The 21,568-nt window shown below is 38.1% G+C and overlaps 1 protein-coding gene across 1 annotated transcript; it reads right to left on the bottom strand.

Annotated features, from left to right (window-relative positions):
• Positions 1–1,027: 1,027 nt before the first annotated feature.
• On the bottom strand, positions 1,028–20,472 carry LOC101881474 (uncharacterized). The gene is made up of 7 exons (XM_005146950.2): positions 20,414–20,472; positions 7,904–8,054; positions 6,803–6,896; positions 5,664–5,776; positions 4,661–4,803; positions 3,808–4,005; positions 1,028–1,191 (listed from the first exon to the last, which is right to left on the bottom strand). The coding sequence occupies exons 1-7, from the start codon at positions 20,470–20,472 to the stop codon at positions 1,080–1,082; spliced, it is 870 nt and encodes a 289-aa protein (XP_005147007.2). The 3' UTR covers positions 1,028–1,079.
• Between the last annotated feature and the right edge of the window lie 1,096 nt (positions 20,473–21,568).

Raw genomic sequence — 21,568 nt, 5'->3', positions numbered from 1 at the left:
TGCCTAGATCCAGCACAGACATCACACAGATCTCCTGCGACCCTTCTGCTGTCATTGCTCTGCAGAGCTCTACAGGCCTGAGCAGTCATTACTCCTCCCTGTGCAACTGAACCAAAGCATGCTTGCAGCCAATACACAGCAGAGAATTTATTGATTGTCTCTGGAATTAGGCAATTCTGTTAATTGTCTTCATTTTCCAGGACTCTCTCATTCTTTTCCTGAACCATTAGTGCCACAGCTATTTGTGTGCCAGCATGAGCTGCCTGGAAAGAAAGCTAGAATTGAACAGCAAATCAATCAAAGACAAGGACAGATAACTCTCAAAGATAATTACATTCAGATATCCTGGGGAGCCCTTACAAATCCCTTTTCAGTTTCCACAGCTCTTTTCCCTCATTGTGGTTTTGGTTTGAGGAACCTGTACTGAGCAACAAGACATTCCTAACAATGCCAGCAATGTGTCAAAAGACTTCTTTCGTGTTTCATGATTTACCTCCCCACTGCTCTCTAGCCATACCAGACTCCCAAGCAAGAACTTTTTCCATTATTTTTATTTTATTTAATCTATGATTTCCAAGGGTCAAAATGGTTGGGGTAGTTCTGTCTTTCCCATCTACAAAGCACATTAAAGAGCACTAGGACATTGGTGGGACCTGAAGAAGGAAGTTGGTTTTGGTTTATTTTCTTTTCTTTGCAGCCTGGATATTAATCCCTGTACCATTTCCCATGATGAACATGAACATCATGGTACATTATGGTCTGAACTTGGACGAGTTTTAAGTAAATGCAATGGGAGTCAGTAATTATGAGCTGTTGTCTACACAGATTTCCTAGACAAGAATGTAATCCAACATTTTTAATTCACCAAACTCATTACACTCAGTATACATGCTATCTCTTATTTACATATAATTTATCCATGCTTACTTGAAATATGTGGTATCACAAACATTAAAAATATATATTTCTGCTTCATTATTTCTTTCATCAAAAAAAAGAGCAACTTCCATACACAGGGATTGTTGTATCTTTTAGATGGGGTGTTTCTAGCACAGTTTTAATCCTACAAAAATACAGTGCTAGAGTATAGTACACATTTTGAAAAAAAACCTGATATCTGGAGATGAACAGTCCTCTGGCAGTTTTGGGATACCATCCAGCATTTTCAGATTTGGCAAACTGGAGAACACGCTTAAAGAGAGACAAAAGTAAAACAGAAATTGAGATAAATAACCTTGGGAAATATTTAGAACAAAATAGACACTGGTAAATAACAAATTGTGGATTCCAACGTATCCAAAATAGATTTGTATTACTGGAAATCTTGATTTTTCACTTGTTGCAGAATTCATCTGATAAAGAGCTAATTAAAAATTTTCAGGTTTTGCTCTATTGCACAAGTTTTATATTCTCAGACTCAGTAAAGCACTGCAAATATCTACATTTTTAATAGGGAAGAACCAAACCAGTTGTCTAATGCAAAAGAGATGACACAGTGTTAGCCTAGACTGAATTTCCTAGACTTCTGACAAGCAAAGATTTGATACACGGGTAACCAATGTACAGGGGGGTAATACAGAGAAATTGTACAAGGGAGTTAAAGGAATTCCTTTGCTTAAACAAAAGTATTGTCTGTCCTAAGTATCTGCCATTGCCACCTTGCCAAGGCATTGATTACTGCTGGAGGGGAAGAAGCAGATGCTAGTTCTGCTGACAAAAGCAGATGAAAGGTCCTGCTGATAAGCCGGGGAGAAGCAGACTGGGCGATCAAGCCTTAAGACCATGACAAAAACACAGATGTTTGTTCCTATTGATAAGCGGCAGGAGAAGCAGACTGGGCGCCAACTAACCCTAAGTCCATGTCTGAAGATTAAAAGGTGTAAAGGTTAAGAAGAGGAAGACTCATTTACTTCATCTTGAAGACCCCTGCCCACAGGAGGAAGACTCATTTACTTCATCCTGAGACCCCTGCCCATGACCAGAAGGGGCACTGCGCAAGTGCAAAGGACCTTCCGGCTCATTATAATACGAAGCGGGGATAGATAATAAATATGTATAGGCGGATTGAGCAACCTCATGTCTATGTATACCTTAAGAGAATAAGTGTAAAGGGACAACAACCCTGAGGGGTGCATGCTTTGCAGGAGCTATCCCCATGCACCTTAGCGCTGAATAAAAGCATACCTACTTTACAACTTTAAGTAGTTGTGGAGTCTATCCGCGCATCAGATTCAGATTGCAAGAAGTGCAACTTTTATCCTTCTGTGGCAGAGAAAGCAGGCTCTCTGCAAACCTTTTGCACTCCTGCTTCTCCCAAAGAAAAGTCCTTGTGGCTCTACCTCCTGATATGCTGTCCCTTTTAAACAGCACATCAGTATCTCTAACCTCAGTCTTGAAGACTGCTGTTTTCCTCTTCAGAGGAGTGTAGTGGAGCCAGAGCCCCTCCACAAGCACGGCAAAGGCTGTCAACCCACATATTATGGTGTTTGCTTCTGTGCCTTTGAAGGTAAGTGTGGACTCCAGTGCCCAATCTCAGCATTTATTTATCTCAGGGCTTTGTCTGTGCTTGAAACTAATTAATTCTGTCTTCCAACAATGGCAATGAAAGTAATACCGGAGTAATACCAATATTTAATCGCCTTAAGAATAGGTAGGATTTGGAGCAGAAACATAAACAGTAATTATTAGGAGGTGCTTTTAAGCTTTTGTTCTTCTGGACCTTTGATATGCAAATAAAATGTGAAATCCATAATTTTAAATCTACTTTTTAGCTTTTACTTTGCTATCTGCCTGTATAACACTGTCAGGCTGATGCCTCTAGACTGAAGGAAAAACCATACTGGAAACCCAGGTTTTTATTAAACACTTTTAAATGTCTCCTTTTTTTCCCCAGTCTCAGAAAAAGATTACTTCTTAGACACATGCTGTAAGGTTGATCTCAAAAAATCAATAATGTCTTCTGTAGATGGCTAACACGAGTCTGTGTAGTGTGAAAAACATGCAACCATGCAGACTTCTGAGGGGTTCAGAAGAAACGTGCTTTGCTCCCTTTTCCAATCCATGCACAGGTTTTTTTTTCTGGCAACATTTTGGAGTCAAAGCAACTGGGAAAGAATGGAATTGGGGTATGAGTGTCAAAACATTCGTGAGACAGTAGAAATTATCTTCCCCTGAATTCTCTACTCTGTCTTGGATTTGAATGTTCATTTCCAGTGCCTGAGGCAGGTCTATTAAGTTCACACTACACTACACTGCCTGCAACATACACCTGTGCCAAATAGGGTATTCAAGGCAGTGCAACTTCTACAGTGCTGCCACAGTGAGAGGAGAGAATCCAGAAGAATCAAATTAAGGTAACTTAGTTTTCTTTTGTTTTAGCTCCCATTTTTCACCACATCCTTCTGATTCCATCTCTAAGATGCAATGCAATTTAGACTCCTTTCAGAATACACAAAGGATGCAATGAGAGTGAAGAGAGTTTGAGTAATAGGTAGTTTCTATTAATAAAAGGGAATCTAATTTATATGCCTTACTCACTGTCTCTAAATGTGATCTATGGACTTATCTCAGTTCAAGAGCTGCCAGTCATCTGAGTAGAAAGCCTTCTAGGCAGCTTCTGAATATTTTGTGGCTATTATCAGAAACTGGCCCACCAGCCTGTGTTTCTGGAGCATTGATAATAGTTAAGACTATGGGAAAATAAAGATTGTTATGGAGAGCTTGTTGTGTTTGAGATCATATCCTTCAGAACTGTCTCACAAACACTTCTTTGTGTTGATCAGCCAGCCATGAGACAGTAAGACTTACAGTTGTCTGTATCTTTCTTGAAACTCACAGGGATTCCTCTTGAGTATAAGGGATTCAAGCGGAGTATGTCTGAAATCTGATATTCCACTTAGTGTCATAATGTTATTTTCAGCAAGTGATAAGTGCTGAATCTGAGGTATCCTTGGCAGCTGTTTGAAGGATGTAAAGTGGTTTTTATTGACATTTAGTTCTCTGCATCTGTAAAGTATAAAATGTAAGACATCACTGATCACATCTGTAGTAGTATATACCTGTAAATCAAAACAGGACACAGTAGTCAATGTCCTGGCAACTTATAGCTTCCAATGAGAGATACAAGAATTGGATTCCTTGGGACCTGCTTTCACACTAGTTTTACATTAGTGCTATTTTTGCCTACCAATGGACTGAAAGATCAGATCCCTACACTTTATATTCTCAGCTTTCTTTATATTGTACAATAGATAGAACATCATTCTTGTACTCAATATTACAACTTTTTGTAAGCCTAGACATATGAAAACATAGTACCAATAAATGGATTATAAAAACCATCTTTGCCTGGGTTATGTTCCAGGATCCCTTCAGTGTTCAGAAACTTCCTTTTCAGCATAAATATAACTGATCTTAAAGAGATTCATTAATTATTTGCCAGGAATAAAGGGGACATAATCTGATCTCCTTGCTGAATATTTTCAACTTGGAAATGACATGAACTCAGAATATCAATATAGCGATGGATTCTCTACATAATACCCCCCAAAAGTCATATTTTGGAAGTCCTCAAGAGGCTGCTCCAGCTATTACTTAAGTAAATAATAATTTTGATTTCTATGATATTGCATAAAAAAGAGAAACAGGACATTTTGTCTACCTTGGCAACCTTATGGCACTTAGGTCTGTCAAAGAATTGTCCACCAACAAAAGTTTTTCCACCCGGATTAATCTTTGGAGAATCCTTTTGAAGTTTCCCACCTGATAAAGATCACCCAGGTCCTGAAATGAAAGGTTCAACTCCTGGGAAGGGAAAAATAAGCAAAATAATTTACTTTTTTTTTCTTGCTTTCTAATAACTATATCATTAAAACTTTGCAATGTTAGCATTAGTAAAAAGGTGAATTTATTTTATTATGCTGTTCTTATAACAATTGGTACTGACAGTTGCCAAATTTACCCTAGAATCATAGTGATGCACTGCACAATCCTTTGAAAGGAAAGAAGAAATCATCTGTTAAGCATGTGAAACTTACTGTCCAGCCCCTCCTCTCTCTTTGAGTGGGGTTGCCAGTGTGTGTGTGCTTTGGTTGGAGAAAGCAGGACTAAGTGATCGTGGCTTATTGGTTTGGCTTCTAAACTCATCTGAAATAAAAAATGCTGTGCAGCAATCAGATACCCTGGTCTGTGTAGGATGTTTATGCACAGGGAGAGGTGTGATTCAGAGTACTGGATCTCAGTGTTAGATTACTACCTGGCTTTCTCCTTCATCTTACAGAGATCATAACCTGCTGCTGATCAGAACCAGCAATGATGCAGTACCTTCAGCCAAAAGAACTGCTCAGGCTGCTATAAGGAGAGATTGAAAGAACTGAAATGAAACTAATATGTTCTCTAACCATTCATTTATCATCAATTTTTGAAGAAGGCACTAAGCAGGCAAGGAATGTCACTAGTGCCCACATGCCCAAGGACAAATGAAGCCCACTCACAACACAACTCTTTTGGGTCACAATGCAAATAATAGCATATTCCAGTGTTTCTTCCTTTTACAATGTTATAGTGCCAACCAGAGCTTTAAAACTGCTAACTGCAGTGAGCAGCTAGCACGTTATTATTTGGCTTATTTACTACAGTATAAAATATTAATGAGAAAGTTTTACAGCACAGTCTTCCCAGTTCTCTTGCAGTTTCTTTTGCCACTTCTCTGTGTCAGTTGTATGTTTTTTCGAGGTATGTTCTTCTCCTCTGAAAAACAGCTCTTCTTCTGAGGGCCCTGGTCAGAAAAAAACCCAATTAAAATAGTGGATGTGATAGTGAACTGGCACTTAGTTACTTGCTGAAAGACTGTATATATAGCTTAGAAGATACCTGAAATGATGAAATATATATAATATTATAGGTGTGTGGGTTCCCAGGCTTCTACAATGTAAATGAAAGTGAAGATTTTTCTATCATTTCTGGGCTCATAATTCAGCAAGCAATATAAGGTCATGATGATTTGGTATGTGGTTACTAAATGACATTTCTTCTACATCTAAGAATAAAAGCTTTTCTTAAATGGTTGAGCACAAACATCTGAGTTCTAAAATACTGTTTCACATGCTATGAATTTATATAGTGGTTATGTACTAAATCCTTTAATTTTCACAAGAAATGGGTATGTTTGCAAATTCCAGACTACTGATAACAACTGCAACTGGAATCAACAGCCATCTTCAAAACCTCAGTTATATTAAGAACAACACACACTGAAGACTTAAAATCTTAAGGTCTACTGAAATGTTTACAGCTATGGATATCTTCAAGTTCCTAACAAAGGCAAGTAAAGTATGGACTTTTTCCATTGTTTAGTCCCAAACACTAGATTTTAAAATCCACCTTTCATTCTCTGTTCTTGGTGTGCTTGTAGATTGTAATTGGGCCAATTCAATCCTAAACAAAAATATATAAAACAGTGGCTTGCAGGTCTGGATTTCATTCTTGGCTTTTTGTTTGGTAAAAGACTATTGCATTCTCAACAGTATTTAAATGCTAATGAACTTTTGAGAGAAGTAATTGGCACCACATTGAAACTAAGAATTTTCACATTACAGCTTTTGCTTTTGTTTTACATTTTCAAAATTATGAAGGGCATTTTCCTAGTGATTAAAAAAAGCAAACAGGTACAATATGGGATGAAATCCTGCCCCTTTTCAAAACAATGTCAAGCTTAATGATTTAAGTTCATAACATTTAAGGATGTACTGTTTAAGTAAATAGAGTTGAGGCTTCAACATGAATACATCTTTTTGATCTTTACCTTCTCTCACTCGGGGACAATGAAGCAGATTCCCTTGAACATCATGTTCTTCTATGTCACACCAGCTGACATACTTGAAGCAATCAGAAGGAAGCTTAAAAAAAAAGCAAAAATTAAGGCATAAAATAATCAGTTAAGATTTTTCAGCTTCTCACATTGTATTTTTTCATATTTCTGTCCCTGTTACAGTAAAAATAATATTCATACATGTTTACAGTGTCTTTTGCCCTAATACAGTCTGGTGAATAGAAAAATTCTGTATGGAATTGAGGAGACAATGGCACATCTTTGTGTATGTATATATATAAATTTCTGGACAAGCTTACATACAATATATCCTGGATGCAACTGGGGAACTAAATCTAAATACAGAAAACCTGCAATTGCATTCAAGAATACAAGGTTTATGCCCACTTTGCTTTTCCACTAAAACATGTTCTGTAATTTCCAGGTCATAGGTCTCCCAGGAAGCAGCAAAGAACAAAGTCTAACTCTGCCTGTAGTGCATGGAGTAGGTGTGATTTGTGCCATGCCTAACAGATACAGCACCATGATTACCTATAGTGGGGGAATCACTCAGGGCAATGCAGTTTGGCATTGCTTGTATTTCCAGCATTTTTGTCACTGGAGACCATAATGGTGGACTTGAGGCAGGAAGAGAGGTGAAGCACGCATCTCTGACTCAACCCCACCAGTTAAAGCCACATACAGAAGCTGGTAAATGCAGTGAAAATCCACAGTTTAGGTGTGGTTTACCACAGTCCATCCTGGTTTACTTCTATGAATTGGCTCAAATCCTGGAGAGAGATCTTCTCACACCAACACTCATGGTTATGACATTTTATAGCCTCTTGAGAACTTAATATATATTCACCCATTGCATCCAGTTCTGTGTATACTGCTCAAAAGCTGAGTCAAATCCTTTGATACTGTTGCAACCATATCATATAATCTTGTTTATAATCTGTCCTAGCTTTGAAAGACAGAAGTAGGTAAACCACACTCAGCTTCAAGCTGAGGAAGAGATTTCTGCCTTAGTTACTCTTTGTCATTTTCTCTCATCTATAAACTTGTAATCAGACTGGTATGCCAAGCACTTACTGAGGAAGGTAGTTCAGAATCACAGTTCTGCCTGTTGATTCTTCTATTTTGTGATAGAACCAGTGGAACAGTGTATGTGTCACTTAGGATGGAGCAGCAGGATGAATACGATTCACAGAACTTTTGACTTCTTGTAGTCAGACCTGAGGAGCTAGAGAGGAGATGTTAATTGTTTCCGTTCAGGGAAATGCAAGCTGTTTTATAATAATAGAAAATACAGAGTAGTATTGTCCTACCACCAGACAATAGCCACACGATCTTGAGGTCAAACTGTAGGTAATCCACTCTAATCCCTTAATTTCACCTCTCACCCAAGGACCCCTTATTTATATGTACAAGGCTTTCAGATATATGTTCAAACATTTGAAAGAGGAACTTACTGGCAATTTCTTAGAAAAACTCAGCCTTGGAGAAAATGAAGAACTGAACTTGCTCAACAGGATGATACTGTCCCGTTATATCCTGTCTTTATGGATCCAGGTTGTATGAAAAGATACCTCAACTACATTTTTATTTTAATCCCTTGAGTATGTTTTAGTAGAATATCAAGGCTCCAGAGAAAAGCTGAACTTTGTTCAACAGAGTCTTGAAGTCACGTGGTTATGTGTTTTGCTAGTTCATTGCCTCAGAACACTTTCAGGTGTACATTTTATATATACTAGATGATGCAATTTCTCCAACAGCGCTCCAGAGAAATTGAATAATTTGCAGACTGGCAGCTGGAATTTAGAAATTTACCATGGAATTAAAAAAAAAAAAAAGTTTAATTTACTAAGTGTATTCATGCAGTGCTATAATTTGACTTTTACTGTACAAGCTTGGTGAGAGCTTGCCAGAAAGTATCAGCTGTCAGTAAGCATCATTAAAACAATTATAGTCAGGAGCACTAATGGAGAATAAAAATGCAGCTTTAAAATGGTCTAGTGAGGATGGTAGGGAAATTCTCCTGTTGAGTGTAACAGACAATCTGAATAGAACATCAGTTAAAACCTATGATTAAAGATTACTGGCAGATAATCATGAAGTGTTGTGTACTGTTGACTTTACTAAGATTGTTTTGCCTTTTTTAAACATTGGTAAAAAACAATATTATATCTTTCCTGGCTTTTGCCTTAAAGTGCACACAGACTGCACATAACAGTACTGACATAAAGAACTACAACTCCCCTCATGCTTTATGGTTTTTATTTTGTTTTATTTTTCTTTGTTTTTTTAAATGGAATCCAACCAGCCACAACAAACTGCAGGCAACTTAAAAGAAGCTGAGCAAGCTCAGCATTTCTGAAAATGTCATCTAATTACTTAGGCATTTTTGGAGTTCATCTTGAGGCAAATAGTCCATTTTCATGTATCTGTGCTGATAAAGATCAGCAGGCTTTCACATGCATGACAAAAGCCATTAATAAGGTCTTTCGCTTAGCCCTATCTTGATATTTCTTTTGCTTCTGGTTCCTTGCATGCTCAATGAGGTTGTACCAGATAAATATGTAAGTATTCTTTTGTATTTAAGAAACAGGTATGTTGCACTCAGTTTTGCAAGTGAGGAAATGCATCTGTTAGCATGTAAACAGATGACTATTTATAAATGCAAGGCTTTTCAAAACCTACCTTTCTCTCAGCTAGATATTACCTCTTCTGCTGAGACATGAATATACGGTCCTAGTCCCTTGAAATGTGGGATGAAATATTTTAGCTGAGCCATTTAACACAGTAACTATTCTGATCTTTTGGCAGAAACCTACTCACAAAAATCTGTATTGTTGATAGAAAATAAAACATAAAATTCCAGAGTCAATATGTGATAGATAAGACTTCTTCAATCTGGTGAGTAGTGAGATTTCTATTGGAAAGAGTGACAGAAGGAAATATTTTCCATCTCAAAACTGCCTGAGTTTAATAAGCACCAGCTGGACCCTAACATGATGTCACAGATCTTTCTGAAGGAGCAAGTGCAACACTGCTTTTCTCTCCCTTTCTTTGTTTTCCTTACTATTTTGCTGCAAAATTGATGCAAAAGAAATGTCAGTGAATGAGGCAGGATGCAATTTCAAACAATTACAGATCACACAATACATGAAAGTAACAACATTTTCTGCCTTGATTGTGAGGCCCTTTGGCTGGATATGAATCTCCAATGACACCTCTGGGAGCAGCACACTAGATTATGTCAAGCATTAGGGGGAAAAAAAAATTAGATTCATGATGTCTGTCCAGGCTGAGTCATTTCCTCTCATGTTGCCTGCAGTGAGAAATTGGTTGTTATCATAAATCATAGACCTAAATTCTTATGAGAGAGGAATTAATTTCACTAATGGAAACCCTCTGTGGCAATTTCATTCCTCCATTCTCTTCTTTTGTGGGAGGGTATCTGTAATGTCTTTGAAGCAAAGATACTTGGCTATATTTTAAGAATCTTACAAAAGAGGATCAGAAAAGAAACTTAAAATGGTAAGCAGGTAAAAACTTGTGTGTGAGCAACTTCTAAGCCTGACCCTCAGTCTAGGTGTTCAGATCATGGCTACAGTTTTGCCACTAGTATCAAATTCATGTACAGAAATTCAGAATGCTCAAGACAGTGTCAAACATCTAAATCCTTGTCGTGGTTTAAACCAAGTCCACACACAGCTCGTTCACTCACTCCCTCCTTGCTCCCCCAACTCCCAGAGAGTTAGGAAGGAGAATCCAAAGAATGTAGCCCCCACGGGTTGAGATAAGCACAGTTTAATAGCTAAGGCATAACACAAATCACTCCTGCTACTACTACTACAAATAATAATGATAAAGCCAATAACAAGTGAAGAGAATACAACACCTCACCAGCTACCGACCCATAACTCACTCCACCCTGCCCGACCGAGCACTGACCGATACCTCCTCCATCCCCCCAGAGCTCCAGCCCTTCCAGGTCTCTCCCAGTTACATCCTGGGTATGACGTGCTATGGTATGGAATACCTCATTGGCTAGCCTGGGTCAGGTGTCCTGTCTCTCCTTCCTCCCAGCCTCCCCTCCTCCCTTGTAGAGAATGAGCTCAGAAAAGGCCTTGGATAAACCAAACATCTGAGCAGTAACTCAAAACATACTTGCTATCAAGCAACTGTTCCCAGCCCGAAAGTCAAAACACAGCACTGCACCAGCTACCAAGAAGGAGAAAAAATGACTGCTACTGCTCAAACCAGGACAATCCTCCATCTGGTTGAAGCATGATTTCTCCCACCCAACTGGAGTTGTCAGCCTGCAGAACCAGGCTTCACAAATTTTCTTGGCTCCCTTTACAGTCAGTGGAGACAAATGGCTATGTTCAGACACTTGATGCCTATTATTCTTATCTGGAAAGAACCACAGTCTGCACTGTCTACATGAGGAGCCCACAGATTTTCCTGAGAGTGAACACCACTTCAGGGCATCTAAAGTTTGATGAGGAGGATCTCACTCTAAGTGCCCAAAGGGTGCTTTGAAATAGCTGGGCAAAGGGGGTAAGCGAAATTACTCATGACTAATCCAATGTATTTTATGCATTTTCCTCAGTAGAAGGGGGAATTAAGTGGCTGAAATATTTTGTAAACTGGGAGGAATGAGTACAGAACAGCTACTGCATTTTTCAGAACATGATTTATGAGATATCAGGGCATATCTTGGAAAAACATGCACTCCCATAGAGTTCTCTGATTAAAGTCAGACTCTATCAAGATGTCAGTGTCAATCGTGTGTCCATGAAATGGGTCTGCTTCTCCTCCCACTGACATCTTGGCAAAATTTTCATAGGCAACAAAATGGTGCAAATTTCCTAACTGCAGTGCAAACACATTTGAGTCCAGCTGACTTTCAGGGTAGAATATATTAAAAGTACATTAAATGCTCTGAAGAGCTATAACTGAGCTACTTCTGAAACTACAACAGTGAAAGATATTTTGTGTGAAAAACATTACTCCTTTGTATTATTTTAGATACTTGGCTGGAAGGACTGTCAGTCAAAAGACTTCTTTCTCCTGGCAGACTTGATAAAGTCTGACTACAGCACAGGTTCAGCTTTGCCTTACAGAAAATGGCAAATGAAAAGCTCTGTGGGCTAACAAGCAAACTTGCAATTTGGGATTTAAAAGGTTTTGCCCCAGTGTTCTGAGCAGTTTTGGGGTCTGGCCTAGCTTCCAGTAGTTTTATCCCCAGCTACTCTTAAAGAATGAGCAGCCTCAAGAAGTCTTAGCTTTCACTGAACCATGTCTGCTTTTCCCATAGATCTGAAATATCCTTGATAAAAGATTTGGGAACAAATAGTAGGGCGGTTAAAACTACCTCTTCACTTATTCAGAATCAGAACTCCTATGCTGCTTGCTACAGCTTCACATCTCACAAAATCACAGAACACGTATGATGAACATGCCAGAGGAAATCCAGAGGAGGGCATAAAGTGATCTGAGGGCTGGAGCACCTCGTCTATGGAGACAGGCTGATAGAGCTGGGGTTGTTCAGCCTGGAGAATAGAAAACTCTGGGGAAACATGAGGCCAGCCTTCCAGTACCTACAGGGGTCAACAAGAAAGCTGAAAGAGTTTTTACAAGGGCATGTAGATGTAGGAAGAAGAGGAATGGCTTTAAACTGAAAGAGGACAGTTTTAGACTAGACATTAGGAGGAAGTTTTTTACTATGAGGGTGATGAAGCAATGGAACAGGTTTTCCAGAGAAGCTGTGGCTGACCCATCCCCAGCAGTGTTCAAGACCAGGATGGACGGGGCTTTGAGGAACCTGGTCTAGTGGAATGTGTCCCTGCCCATGACAGAGACCTAGATAATATTTAAGGTCCCTCCCAACACAACCCATTCTATGATTCTGTGATTCTATGATTTTATGATTTTATTATTCTAAGATATGGAAAGGCCCCTGCTTCCCTGCAGTTGATCTCAGGGGAAATCTGGTGAGACAACAAAGGGCTCCAAGCTCTTTCAGTCCTGCTACTACAGAAATGAAAATATGGACCATTCTAAAAGTTCTAAATCTATTGTGTTTTAACATTCTCTTAAAAAAAAAAGAAAAAAAAACAAACTAAACTAAAGCAAAAAGTTCTTATATCTAGGTTAGAACTGCTGAATTTGCATAGGCTCTATGAGATAAGAGATCTGTTAATGGACCTGTCCAAACCACTTACACAAATAGCTGTTTGCTTGCATGATACAAACACCCCATTATTTATGTTGTCTCAGTCAATTGAATGTGCCAAAGTCAGTCACATAAATAACTGCAGGGTTAAATTACAAACCCAATTTGTATAGGTATTTAAAAGACAGCAAACTCAGAAATCAGGCTGTGCTTTGTTCAGAATTCACACAATTACAGATACGTTGCAGCTGTTGCTTGTATGTAAATATTTACGATAAGAACTCTGAACTTAGAATAGTAGAGGACTTGGATGTAGTGTTTCTATGCTGTATTACCTTTCAATTAATTTTTAAAGGGATTTTATGAGACATCTTGAAACAATTCTTTTGAGCATAATTCAGTGACAAACACACCTGTAAGTTATGGCTACAATGTATACTTGCTGTTAGCTGTATCATCAATTATCTTGCTTTATGCATCATAAAATTGCCCCCCCAAAAGACATAATTAACAGCATTAGGTCTTATCACCGTCACATCACCATAATTATACATTCCCAGCATGTTAACTAACATTCCATGCAGCTCTTCATGGAATTAACTTGCAGCGATACAAATTCCACAGCTCAATCAATGTGCTTTTCACACATTTTTACAACAAATTACATATTTTTGTTGAGACACCTATTGTCTTTCAGTAATCAGCTAATGACACCAAGAGAAAAAACATTTTTCTTCCTGATTTCTGCACAACCACCTCCATCAGCAATGCAGGTTGGTATATTTTAAAAAGATACTCAATCCTGTAACACTATCTTTGTTGTCAAAGCTTGTCAAGCCAGCTGTGAAATGACTACAGTTACTTCTTTCACACTCCTACCTTTCAGACATGTCTTGCTGTTGCATAAAATCCTCACATCTTGCACAAGACTACTTGTCTACAGTCAAAGCTTATCTTCCCATCTTTACCCCTGTACAGAGCAGTAGTTCTACATCCTCTGAAGAAATGTAACCTGACAGGATCCTGGCTGGGGCTGTATGGATTCACTGTCTCCAAGGAAACACTGTCACCTCGCAACGCAGTCACGTTAGGAGCTATTGTTACTGATCTCTTAAGCACATCAAACAAATTCCTGTGCTGATCTAGCTGGTATCAATGAACTGTCTTTCCAGAACGTGGCTAAAGATAGGCTGGTAATACCTGTAGCAAGATACATGATCAGTTAGATGAATCTCTGGTGTGTTCACTCCAGAGACTTCACTTTTCTGAATTGCTGTCACATTTTTGCCTGCTTGAAGTTCATCTTTTCCTTGCTTAAAATATGCCCTGCTTCATTAATGGCTGTTAAAAGTCTTATTAGTTTATCCAAGAACTTTGGATGAAAAGAAAAGAGATACTTAGAGTCTCATATTTTGTGTAATGTTCGTGAAAGTTCTTTATGAGCATCTCTTCACTCTGTTGAATAATCTTGACTCACTTGAATGTGCTCAGCCATTTTATGAACAATCTGTCAGGCTTTGTTCTTCAAGTTTCCATCATGAGACTTTTCTCTTGGTGGGAACTGACAGGTCAGTTTTGGGTGTCTATTTTCATAATATATGTTTCTTAAAACACTAAAGTTGTAAGTTTTGAGAATAAGTCTAGTGAAGCTGTTAACTTCAAAATACATTTGATATAATGTTTGTTTGGTTCACTCAAAGTGTAGACGCTGGCAGTGTGCCACTGATGGAATTGCAACAGCCCAGTATTGTTACCTGTGTTGACTGGTCCCTGCTGAAATTTACAGATGGCTTTTAAACTCTAACAGTAGTTATGGGAACCAAGTTTCAGTGCTTGCTGTGTAAAGTTATAATAGAGCAGTCAATCATGCCCTATTGATCTGCATCTCCCACAAACAGGCACAGTTCCTTCTTCACTTGAGCTCTTAGTCTTCATACAGAAAGAAGATGGAAAAAATAAATTAAGATCAATACAGAAGAAAGCACACAGTAAACCCCTCTGCCCAGGAATATGCAACTAGAAATTCCCTATAGTCACAAACCCCTATGGTTCAGACTTCCTACCTTTCAATTTCTTCACAGAAAAATTATTCCCTGTCCTCTCTTTCCTTCTGATTTCTCTTTTCTCAGTTGTTACAAAGGCTGATCATTATAAAATATTACTATATAGAAAGGCATATTCTTTTCCCAACATTGACTGAAGTCACCAAAACATTCTAAAAATTATGCTGGCAAACTTGACTGTGCCAGTAAACTACTGGAACATAATGTTTATCTGAAAGTTTGAGGGGTTTTGTGGTTCCAAATACTGAATTATCAGATCATTATCTGAAATTTAACAAAGTAGTCATTCCACTTTTGGTGATACAAGCTCAGTTTATTAGAGGGTGGGCAGAGGATGGGGTATTAAGAGTTTTTGAGGTCACTTTAGCTTATCTTTATCCCCTAAGAAAAAAAAAATGTTTCTAAATTAAACAAGACTGTAATCTGGGGGCTTTCTGCTTTGCTCTTTTCCTTGGTATATAAAATGAGAGGTACTGGTCCACATCGCAGTCTAATGGGCTTTAGATCTTCCATAGCGAATGCATTCCTCATGAAGCACATGGAAAACTACCTATATGATATTTCAGTTGGCCCTTCTGTTATAAACACATTTTTTTTCAGATCTTTACAACCTGCCCATAAAAATGTGTTTCTGCCAAGAAATTCAGCAGTAACCCCCATGCCTGCAAGAAATAAATATTTTTTTTTCCCACTTTACCCAATTTTGACCACTAATTTTGTCTTTGAAATGTTGAGCAGGACAAATACAGGGTCAGCATCAGTCTCAACCATGTGTTTCTCCCATCTACATTCAACTGATTGGATGCTTCCTTGTAAATCCTGCAGTTACATGAAATATGTATGAACTGGGCAGAATATATCTCATCCTGAGATCTGATTAATAATAGAAACAATTCAAGTTATTATGACTGCTGTAGTCCACAAGAGGCCCTATAGTTCAGTCAACAGCAAAAAATCCAATAATATGAATATCATCATTCATACAGGATTTGTATAGAGACTGACTCCCTTAAGATCAGACTAGATGAACATTCTGGCTTTAAAGTCAATACATTTAAATGGCTGAGTTTTTCTGATCTGACGTTACAGGAATCATCTTTAAAGAATACTTAGATTATACTTCTCTATTACAACATTTTTCTGATTATGGGATACAGGAGTTTGTAAAAATCAGCTTGTTGATGTAATTTCATGTTATTTATGTAAAATTCTTACTTTACTTAGTGTTAGCTTGACACTTATTGGTGGTATCACACCACTGGTTTGATGCCATCAGTAAAGTAAGATCTAAAAACTTAATATTAGAGCAACAGCATAAAGTTAATTTCTCTATTGATCTTACCTAGTTTGACTATATCCAGGAATCCGTGGTATTTGTGTTGGATGAATCAGTTAGAGAAAACTTCTTTGAATATTTAATTAGGATAATTTTCATGCATACTCATAGGAAGCACTACAAAAGGAACACAGTATTAAATGTCTGTATGTTCATCTGTGCTTCAGCAGGTAAGCAGGCACACTTACATAAACTAACTGGTTATTTTGCTGAGTTACCTAGGCAACAAACTTCCTTTTGTCCTGCCCATTCAGGATTCTTGTAAACTATTTGACTCCCAGTGCCAGGACTTGAGAACATGAAAAGGGAAAAGCCAAGTACAGCAGAATAAACCCTTGGATAGAAGAAGAGCAGAGTTAGTGAAACATATCATCAGGGTTACTAGGCAAAAAAGAATCTACAACTAGCTGCATAAATAATTCAAGTGAAAACTGGTCTGGTTTTCTTAGGTGTTATAAACCCAGGAATTACAAGAGGGTTGAAGTGGCTGTAACCAAGCAACAAGTACTGAAACTTGGGTCTCTTTTCTGGAAGAACAATGGGCTAGCAAGTCATCATGACAATATTTGGCACTGAAGATTGAGTCTATCCACAGATCTTATGGTCTTTGGAATCAAGCCAAAAAAACAGATGTTTATGGAGTGAAGAATGGCATTTTCATTTGGTTTAGGAGAGACTTCTTATTGCAGTATCAAATCTGGCTTTTCTACTAAAAGGTAGGTCAACAATTTCTGGATGTAAGCTTTTTCTGACAGCAACAAAAGATCATAAATAAGTTATGTTTCAAGACTTTTTTTTCCTGAAAGCTTCTTCCTTCTTTTTTAAAAAAAAAAAAAAAGAAAAAAGACATAACTTGCCTTGTTTCACATTTTATATCATATCTGCAAATGTATGAAAGAGAAAACTAAATCGTATCCCAAGTGAAGTCAGTGGTATGCAGCACTCCTCTTGATTGATGTACAATGGTGATTTCTCCCATTATATGTCTGAGAACAGGTATAGTTCCCCTTTCACCTTAAACCACGGCTTCTCATATTGAAAAAAATTACTGCATCCCTACTCCACAGATGCACACAAACTATGGTTATCCTTTTAGGCCTTAAGAGTAATGCCACTGAATTCGACTGGAGCAGAATCAAACCTGTACGATGTATACAGAAAAAAAAAACCAAAAGCCAGATGCTTGCCAGATTTTTCACAGGAGACTGAAGCAAGCATTCTTTTACAGAGGTCACTCTTTAGAGCTCATTGAAATTGAATCCATCTTAATGAGCTTTCTGTCAGTCTTCACTTGTCCAAATGCCATTTCTGTCTAATTCTCAAAATTTTAAGTATGTGATCCAAAGCTGCCAAAACAAACAAGAACGGGCATTTGATAAAGCCACCAAGAGATGAACACTCTGGAATGAGGGCACTCTCATTTGCCTCCATCAACATCTTTATTATGAATCTCATGTTTCACCTTTTCATTTGTTAATTGTTAATAATTCCTGATGAAACACAACATTCATTAAGTACTTCCTAATTTATTGAACATATATCTCATCAGGTAATTTTAATCATATGAAAATCATTTTTAATTCATTTTGATAAACAATTTCCTGTTGCAGTCCTGTAAACTTCCTTTTAAATAGTGTCATTTGAAGCAGAATCTCTAATTATTCTCCTGCCTAACTTTCATCATTGCAAGATGCCACCATATTTCCATAAATTATTGTGTTCATTTATGTAACTACTGCCAACTGCTAGAGTTATGTTTCCTTCTTTGTGAAGAATTGATTACCTGAATTATACTGCAAAAATTATTTTACTTCATTCATCAAACCTCTGCCTTCTTGAAACTCAGATCTAGCAAATATAGGAACACTTAGGAGTCACTAGAACAGTCCTTTATTAAACTGGCTTTATGAAGTTGTCATATGTTAGATATGTAAGATAAATAGGCATTATTTCTTTATGTGTGGAATTTGAAAACTACTCATAATACATTGGACTAATTCAGTCTCATTATCAATACCAGCAGTTCTCATTTTTTTTATGCTGGGCAGCCTTTTCTTTTGGCTGAAATACCTTTCACTTTTCCCTCCCTTTCTTCCCAGTAACTTCCGTCCTCAGATATGCATGTTTCATTTGTGTTCTGAATTATGTTTAGTTGCATGCAGGCACACACAACATACCAAACTCCACCTGCACAGCAAACACATTTTATATGCATATTTACAGCTATGCATATTTGTACATGTATATATATTTGTGTGTGGATGTGTGTGTGCATGCTTACACATACATACACACATATATGTAACTAATGTGCAAAGACAGGCACGGAAACAGAGTGTAGGTGTTCTTACGCAGACAAAAATTTTATGGAAGACCATTGAATTTCATTACAAATGTGTTTTAAAACATATCTGCTCTCTTTCAAACATCTATCCATTCTTTCTTTTGCTTCAATAATACAACATATGCTACTGAACAGCAGTTTGATTGTTCTGGTTGATGCTACTTCATTGCTGGGCCAACATGGTAAAAACTACCCAGCTCTACATATGCTAAGAAAGGAGTGAAAGAACAGGAAAGCATGCAAAAGCCATACAGTTGCATGATAAACCTAATTTAGTGTTTTAAAATTCAGATACCCCTGCCCCACTGCAACCAAAGAAGGTGTTGAGGACTATGGATGTGTATTTACAGGCAGAACTTGTTTCTCACATCTCTGATTTTTAAACTCTGTTCTTTTCCTGAGTCTTATTGCCAAAAAAAAAAGTAGTTAAATGAATGTCTTGTTGTTCAATGTCTGCAACAATAATAAGGATGCTCCCCAACTGAAAACAGAAAGCAGGGCCTCTTATGACCATGGGGAAAAGAAGAAAGAAACATTATGAGAAGAACCATCTATTCTTATTAAAGGTGTTGTGTTCATGCAGTTTTGTCAGGAAATCCAAATGATTCACTCCCACTTGCTTTCAGTTTAAAAAAAAAATTGGCAGCCTTGTGCTACAAGAAAGGAGAAACAGACTTGTTTCTCTCCACTGCCTCTTTTATAGGAAGGAGACAGATGCATTATAGCTGTCTACAACTCCTGCATTTAAAGTTGGACACTGGTATGTCCTGCTGAAAGAAATTAAATCCAATGAAAATGTGTTTCTGGTCAAAGTCAGAGACTGCATTTGCTGTATCACAGTATATGCATCTGGGGGCTACACAATGTTCTCCTTCCAGAAGTATTTGGGGTATTTATAATTCTTGGGACTGATGTTCCATTGTGAAGCATTTGTATCTGCTCCTAAGCAGGTGAGTGCTAGCATCACCAAATGGAGATTTCTGAGCAACAAACATGTTGCATTCACAAGGCATGATAGGAATACTTATTTTAATTCAGATCTACTGACTTCAGTAGAGAAGGGATTCTTGACTCATACATATTCAAAACACAGGAAGACAATATAGTATCTTCAGCCAGATGATGCACCTTTCCCTTGCTTTCCACAATGCTGTCTTTCCACCCAAGTTCGGTACTGTAGGACAGTAAATCTGTGGGTGGATCTTCCCAGAGCATCTTTTTGTAATCACTGATAAGGGTGGTTACCCTCAATATGCATTAATCTTTCCTGCCAACTGATTCGTTTTAATCAGAGTCCAGTAAAGGCAATCTGCTGGCTTGAAGCAGAATGACTTGATCCAGTGCCTCCTTCTGCTTTAGCTGTTTTCATCCAAAATCCCCTCTGAAGGCAAACCTATATTTTCGTAGGTTTGTTCCCCCCTACTCCCATCCACACCCCCCTTACATTTTTGCTTTAACAGAGATGAGGTGATGGAAGCAGCAGCTTTTCTGCAAGAAAAAAAGAACAAAACTAAACCCCATACTATTCCATCCTGATCTTTGGACTTCAAAGAAGCTAAGTCCACTGCTGGTGCAAAGGGGCATTATGAAGGTGCTGTTAAATTACTTCATATTACTATATTCTCCAGTCACAGATCTGCCAGACCACTGAACTAGTCCCAGACATAAATGATACCCATCTTTCAGCTGCTCCTCTCTGTCTTGCTCTACCAGCTCGATGTTGTATTCCAGCATTTGGGAAATAGGAATTCTCTTTTCTCCTTGTCTCCCACTGGGAGAAGGGGGACCTGTGTTCAGCAGGAAACATTATGTGTTGTTGTTGCTTCTTCAGGCAAACAAAACTTATTAAAAACTCGTGTAATTCTCTTGATTAAGGCTAATACTTCTGCTGATACTTATACTTCAATGTCTTCTCTTAGACCTCATAGCTTTTACAGCTGAATTGTGAAAGATCAGCAGCTGAGCTTCATCAGTATTCTTCATTTTGCATGCTGCCTTTGCTGTTTTGTAGAGCTACTGAATATAAAATGAAGCTGCAAGTGTACGTTTGCTCTACAGCTAGCAAGGCATGAAGTACTTCTTCCTACAGCTGTGGATTACATCCAGAATAATCATAAGAGTGTCGCAGAAGTGATTCAGTGTGTGACATTTAGTGTGCTATTGTGTGACATCAGATGATTAATGCTCACAGCAAAACACAGGCTAGTTTAAATAAACAAAATTAAATATATTTTTATGATTATAGAAATTGTGTTACATCTCTGAGGGAACATAAGCTGCTGCTCCCAAACGCTTCGTACTTTTTGGCTTGTTTTTAAATGCTTTGATTGTTCACTGGATTTTCCTATCACATAAATCCACTGATACTTTGGCCCAACAAGTTGACTCAGTGACTTGGACAGTAGCTTGGGACACAGTGGATAGCTGCACCTCAGTCTCCATCTTGTTTTATGATCAGCAATTTACAACTTCATATCGTTCCAATTTTCTGTCTCAGAAAGACATCACAGCAGTTTAAAAGGGCAGGGAACTTAATTCAGTGCCAAAATAGCAAGATTCTTCCTTCTCTGCTGCAACAGCGTTAGGGCAATTGTACTTGTTGGTCACTCAACATGAGGGTTACTTTCTCTGCTCCAGCAGTGTTATTTTCTGTGGAATGAATCACTTGGGCTACAGTCAAATAGGTGAACCAGAGACCTGTTCTGAGTCCAGCGCATGCACTGCCAGTGCCTCAGCTGCACACTGGAACAAAACCAGGTGATTCAAACCACCATCCCTCTGCATCTTCCCCTCCATGGAAAGGAGTAACAGGCATGCAAACCACTAGACT

This window comes from Melopsittacus undulatus, chromosome 6 (assembly GCF_012275295.1).
Source record: "Melopsittacus undulatus isolate bMelUnd1 chromosome 6, bMelUnd1.mat.Z, whole genome shotgun sequence".
NCBI lineage: Eukaryota > Metazoa > Chordata > Aves > Psittaciformes > Psittaculidae > Melopsittacus > Melopsittacus undulatus.
This window is presented reverse-complemented; position numbering and strand designations above follow the sequence as displayed.

Excerpts from the sequence above, each read along its gene's own strand:
- LOC101881474 (XM_005146950.2), bottom strand. The coding sequence starts at position 20,472 with ATGCTGGAATACAACATCGAGCTGGTAGAGCAAGACAGAGAGGAGCAG. Across the intron at positions 6,897-7,903 it reads ATTCTGAACTACCTTCCTCA|CTTCCTTCTGATTGCTTCAA; the intron begins GTAAGTGCTTGG and ends TTTTTTTTTAAG. Across the intron at positions 5,777-6,802 it reads TTGTCCCCGAGTGAGAGAAG|GGCCCTCAGAAGAAGAGCTG; the intron begins GTAAAGATCAAA and ends TTTTCTGACCAG.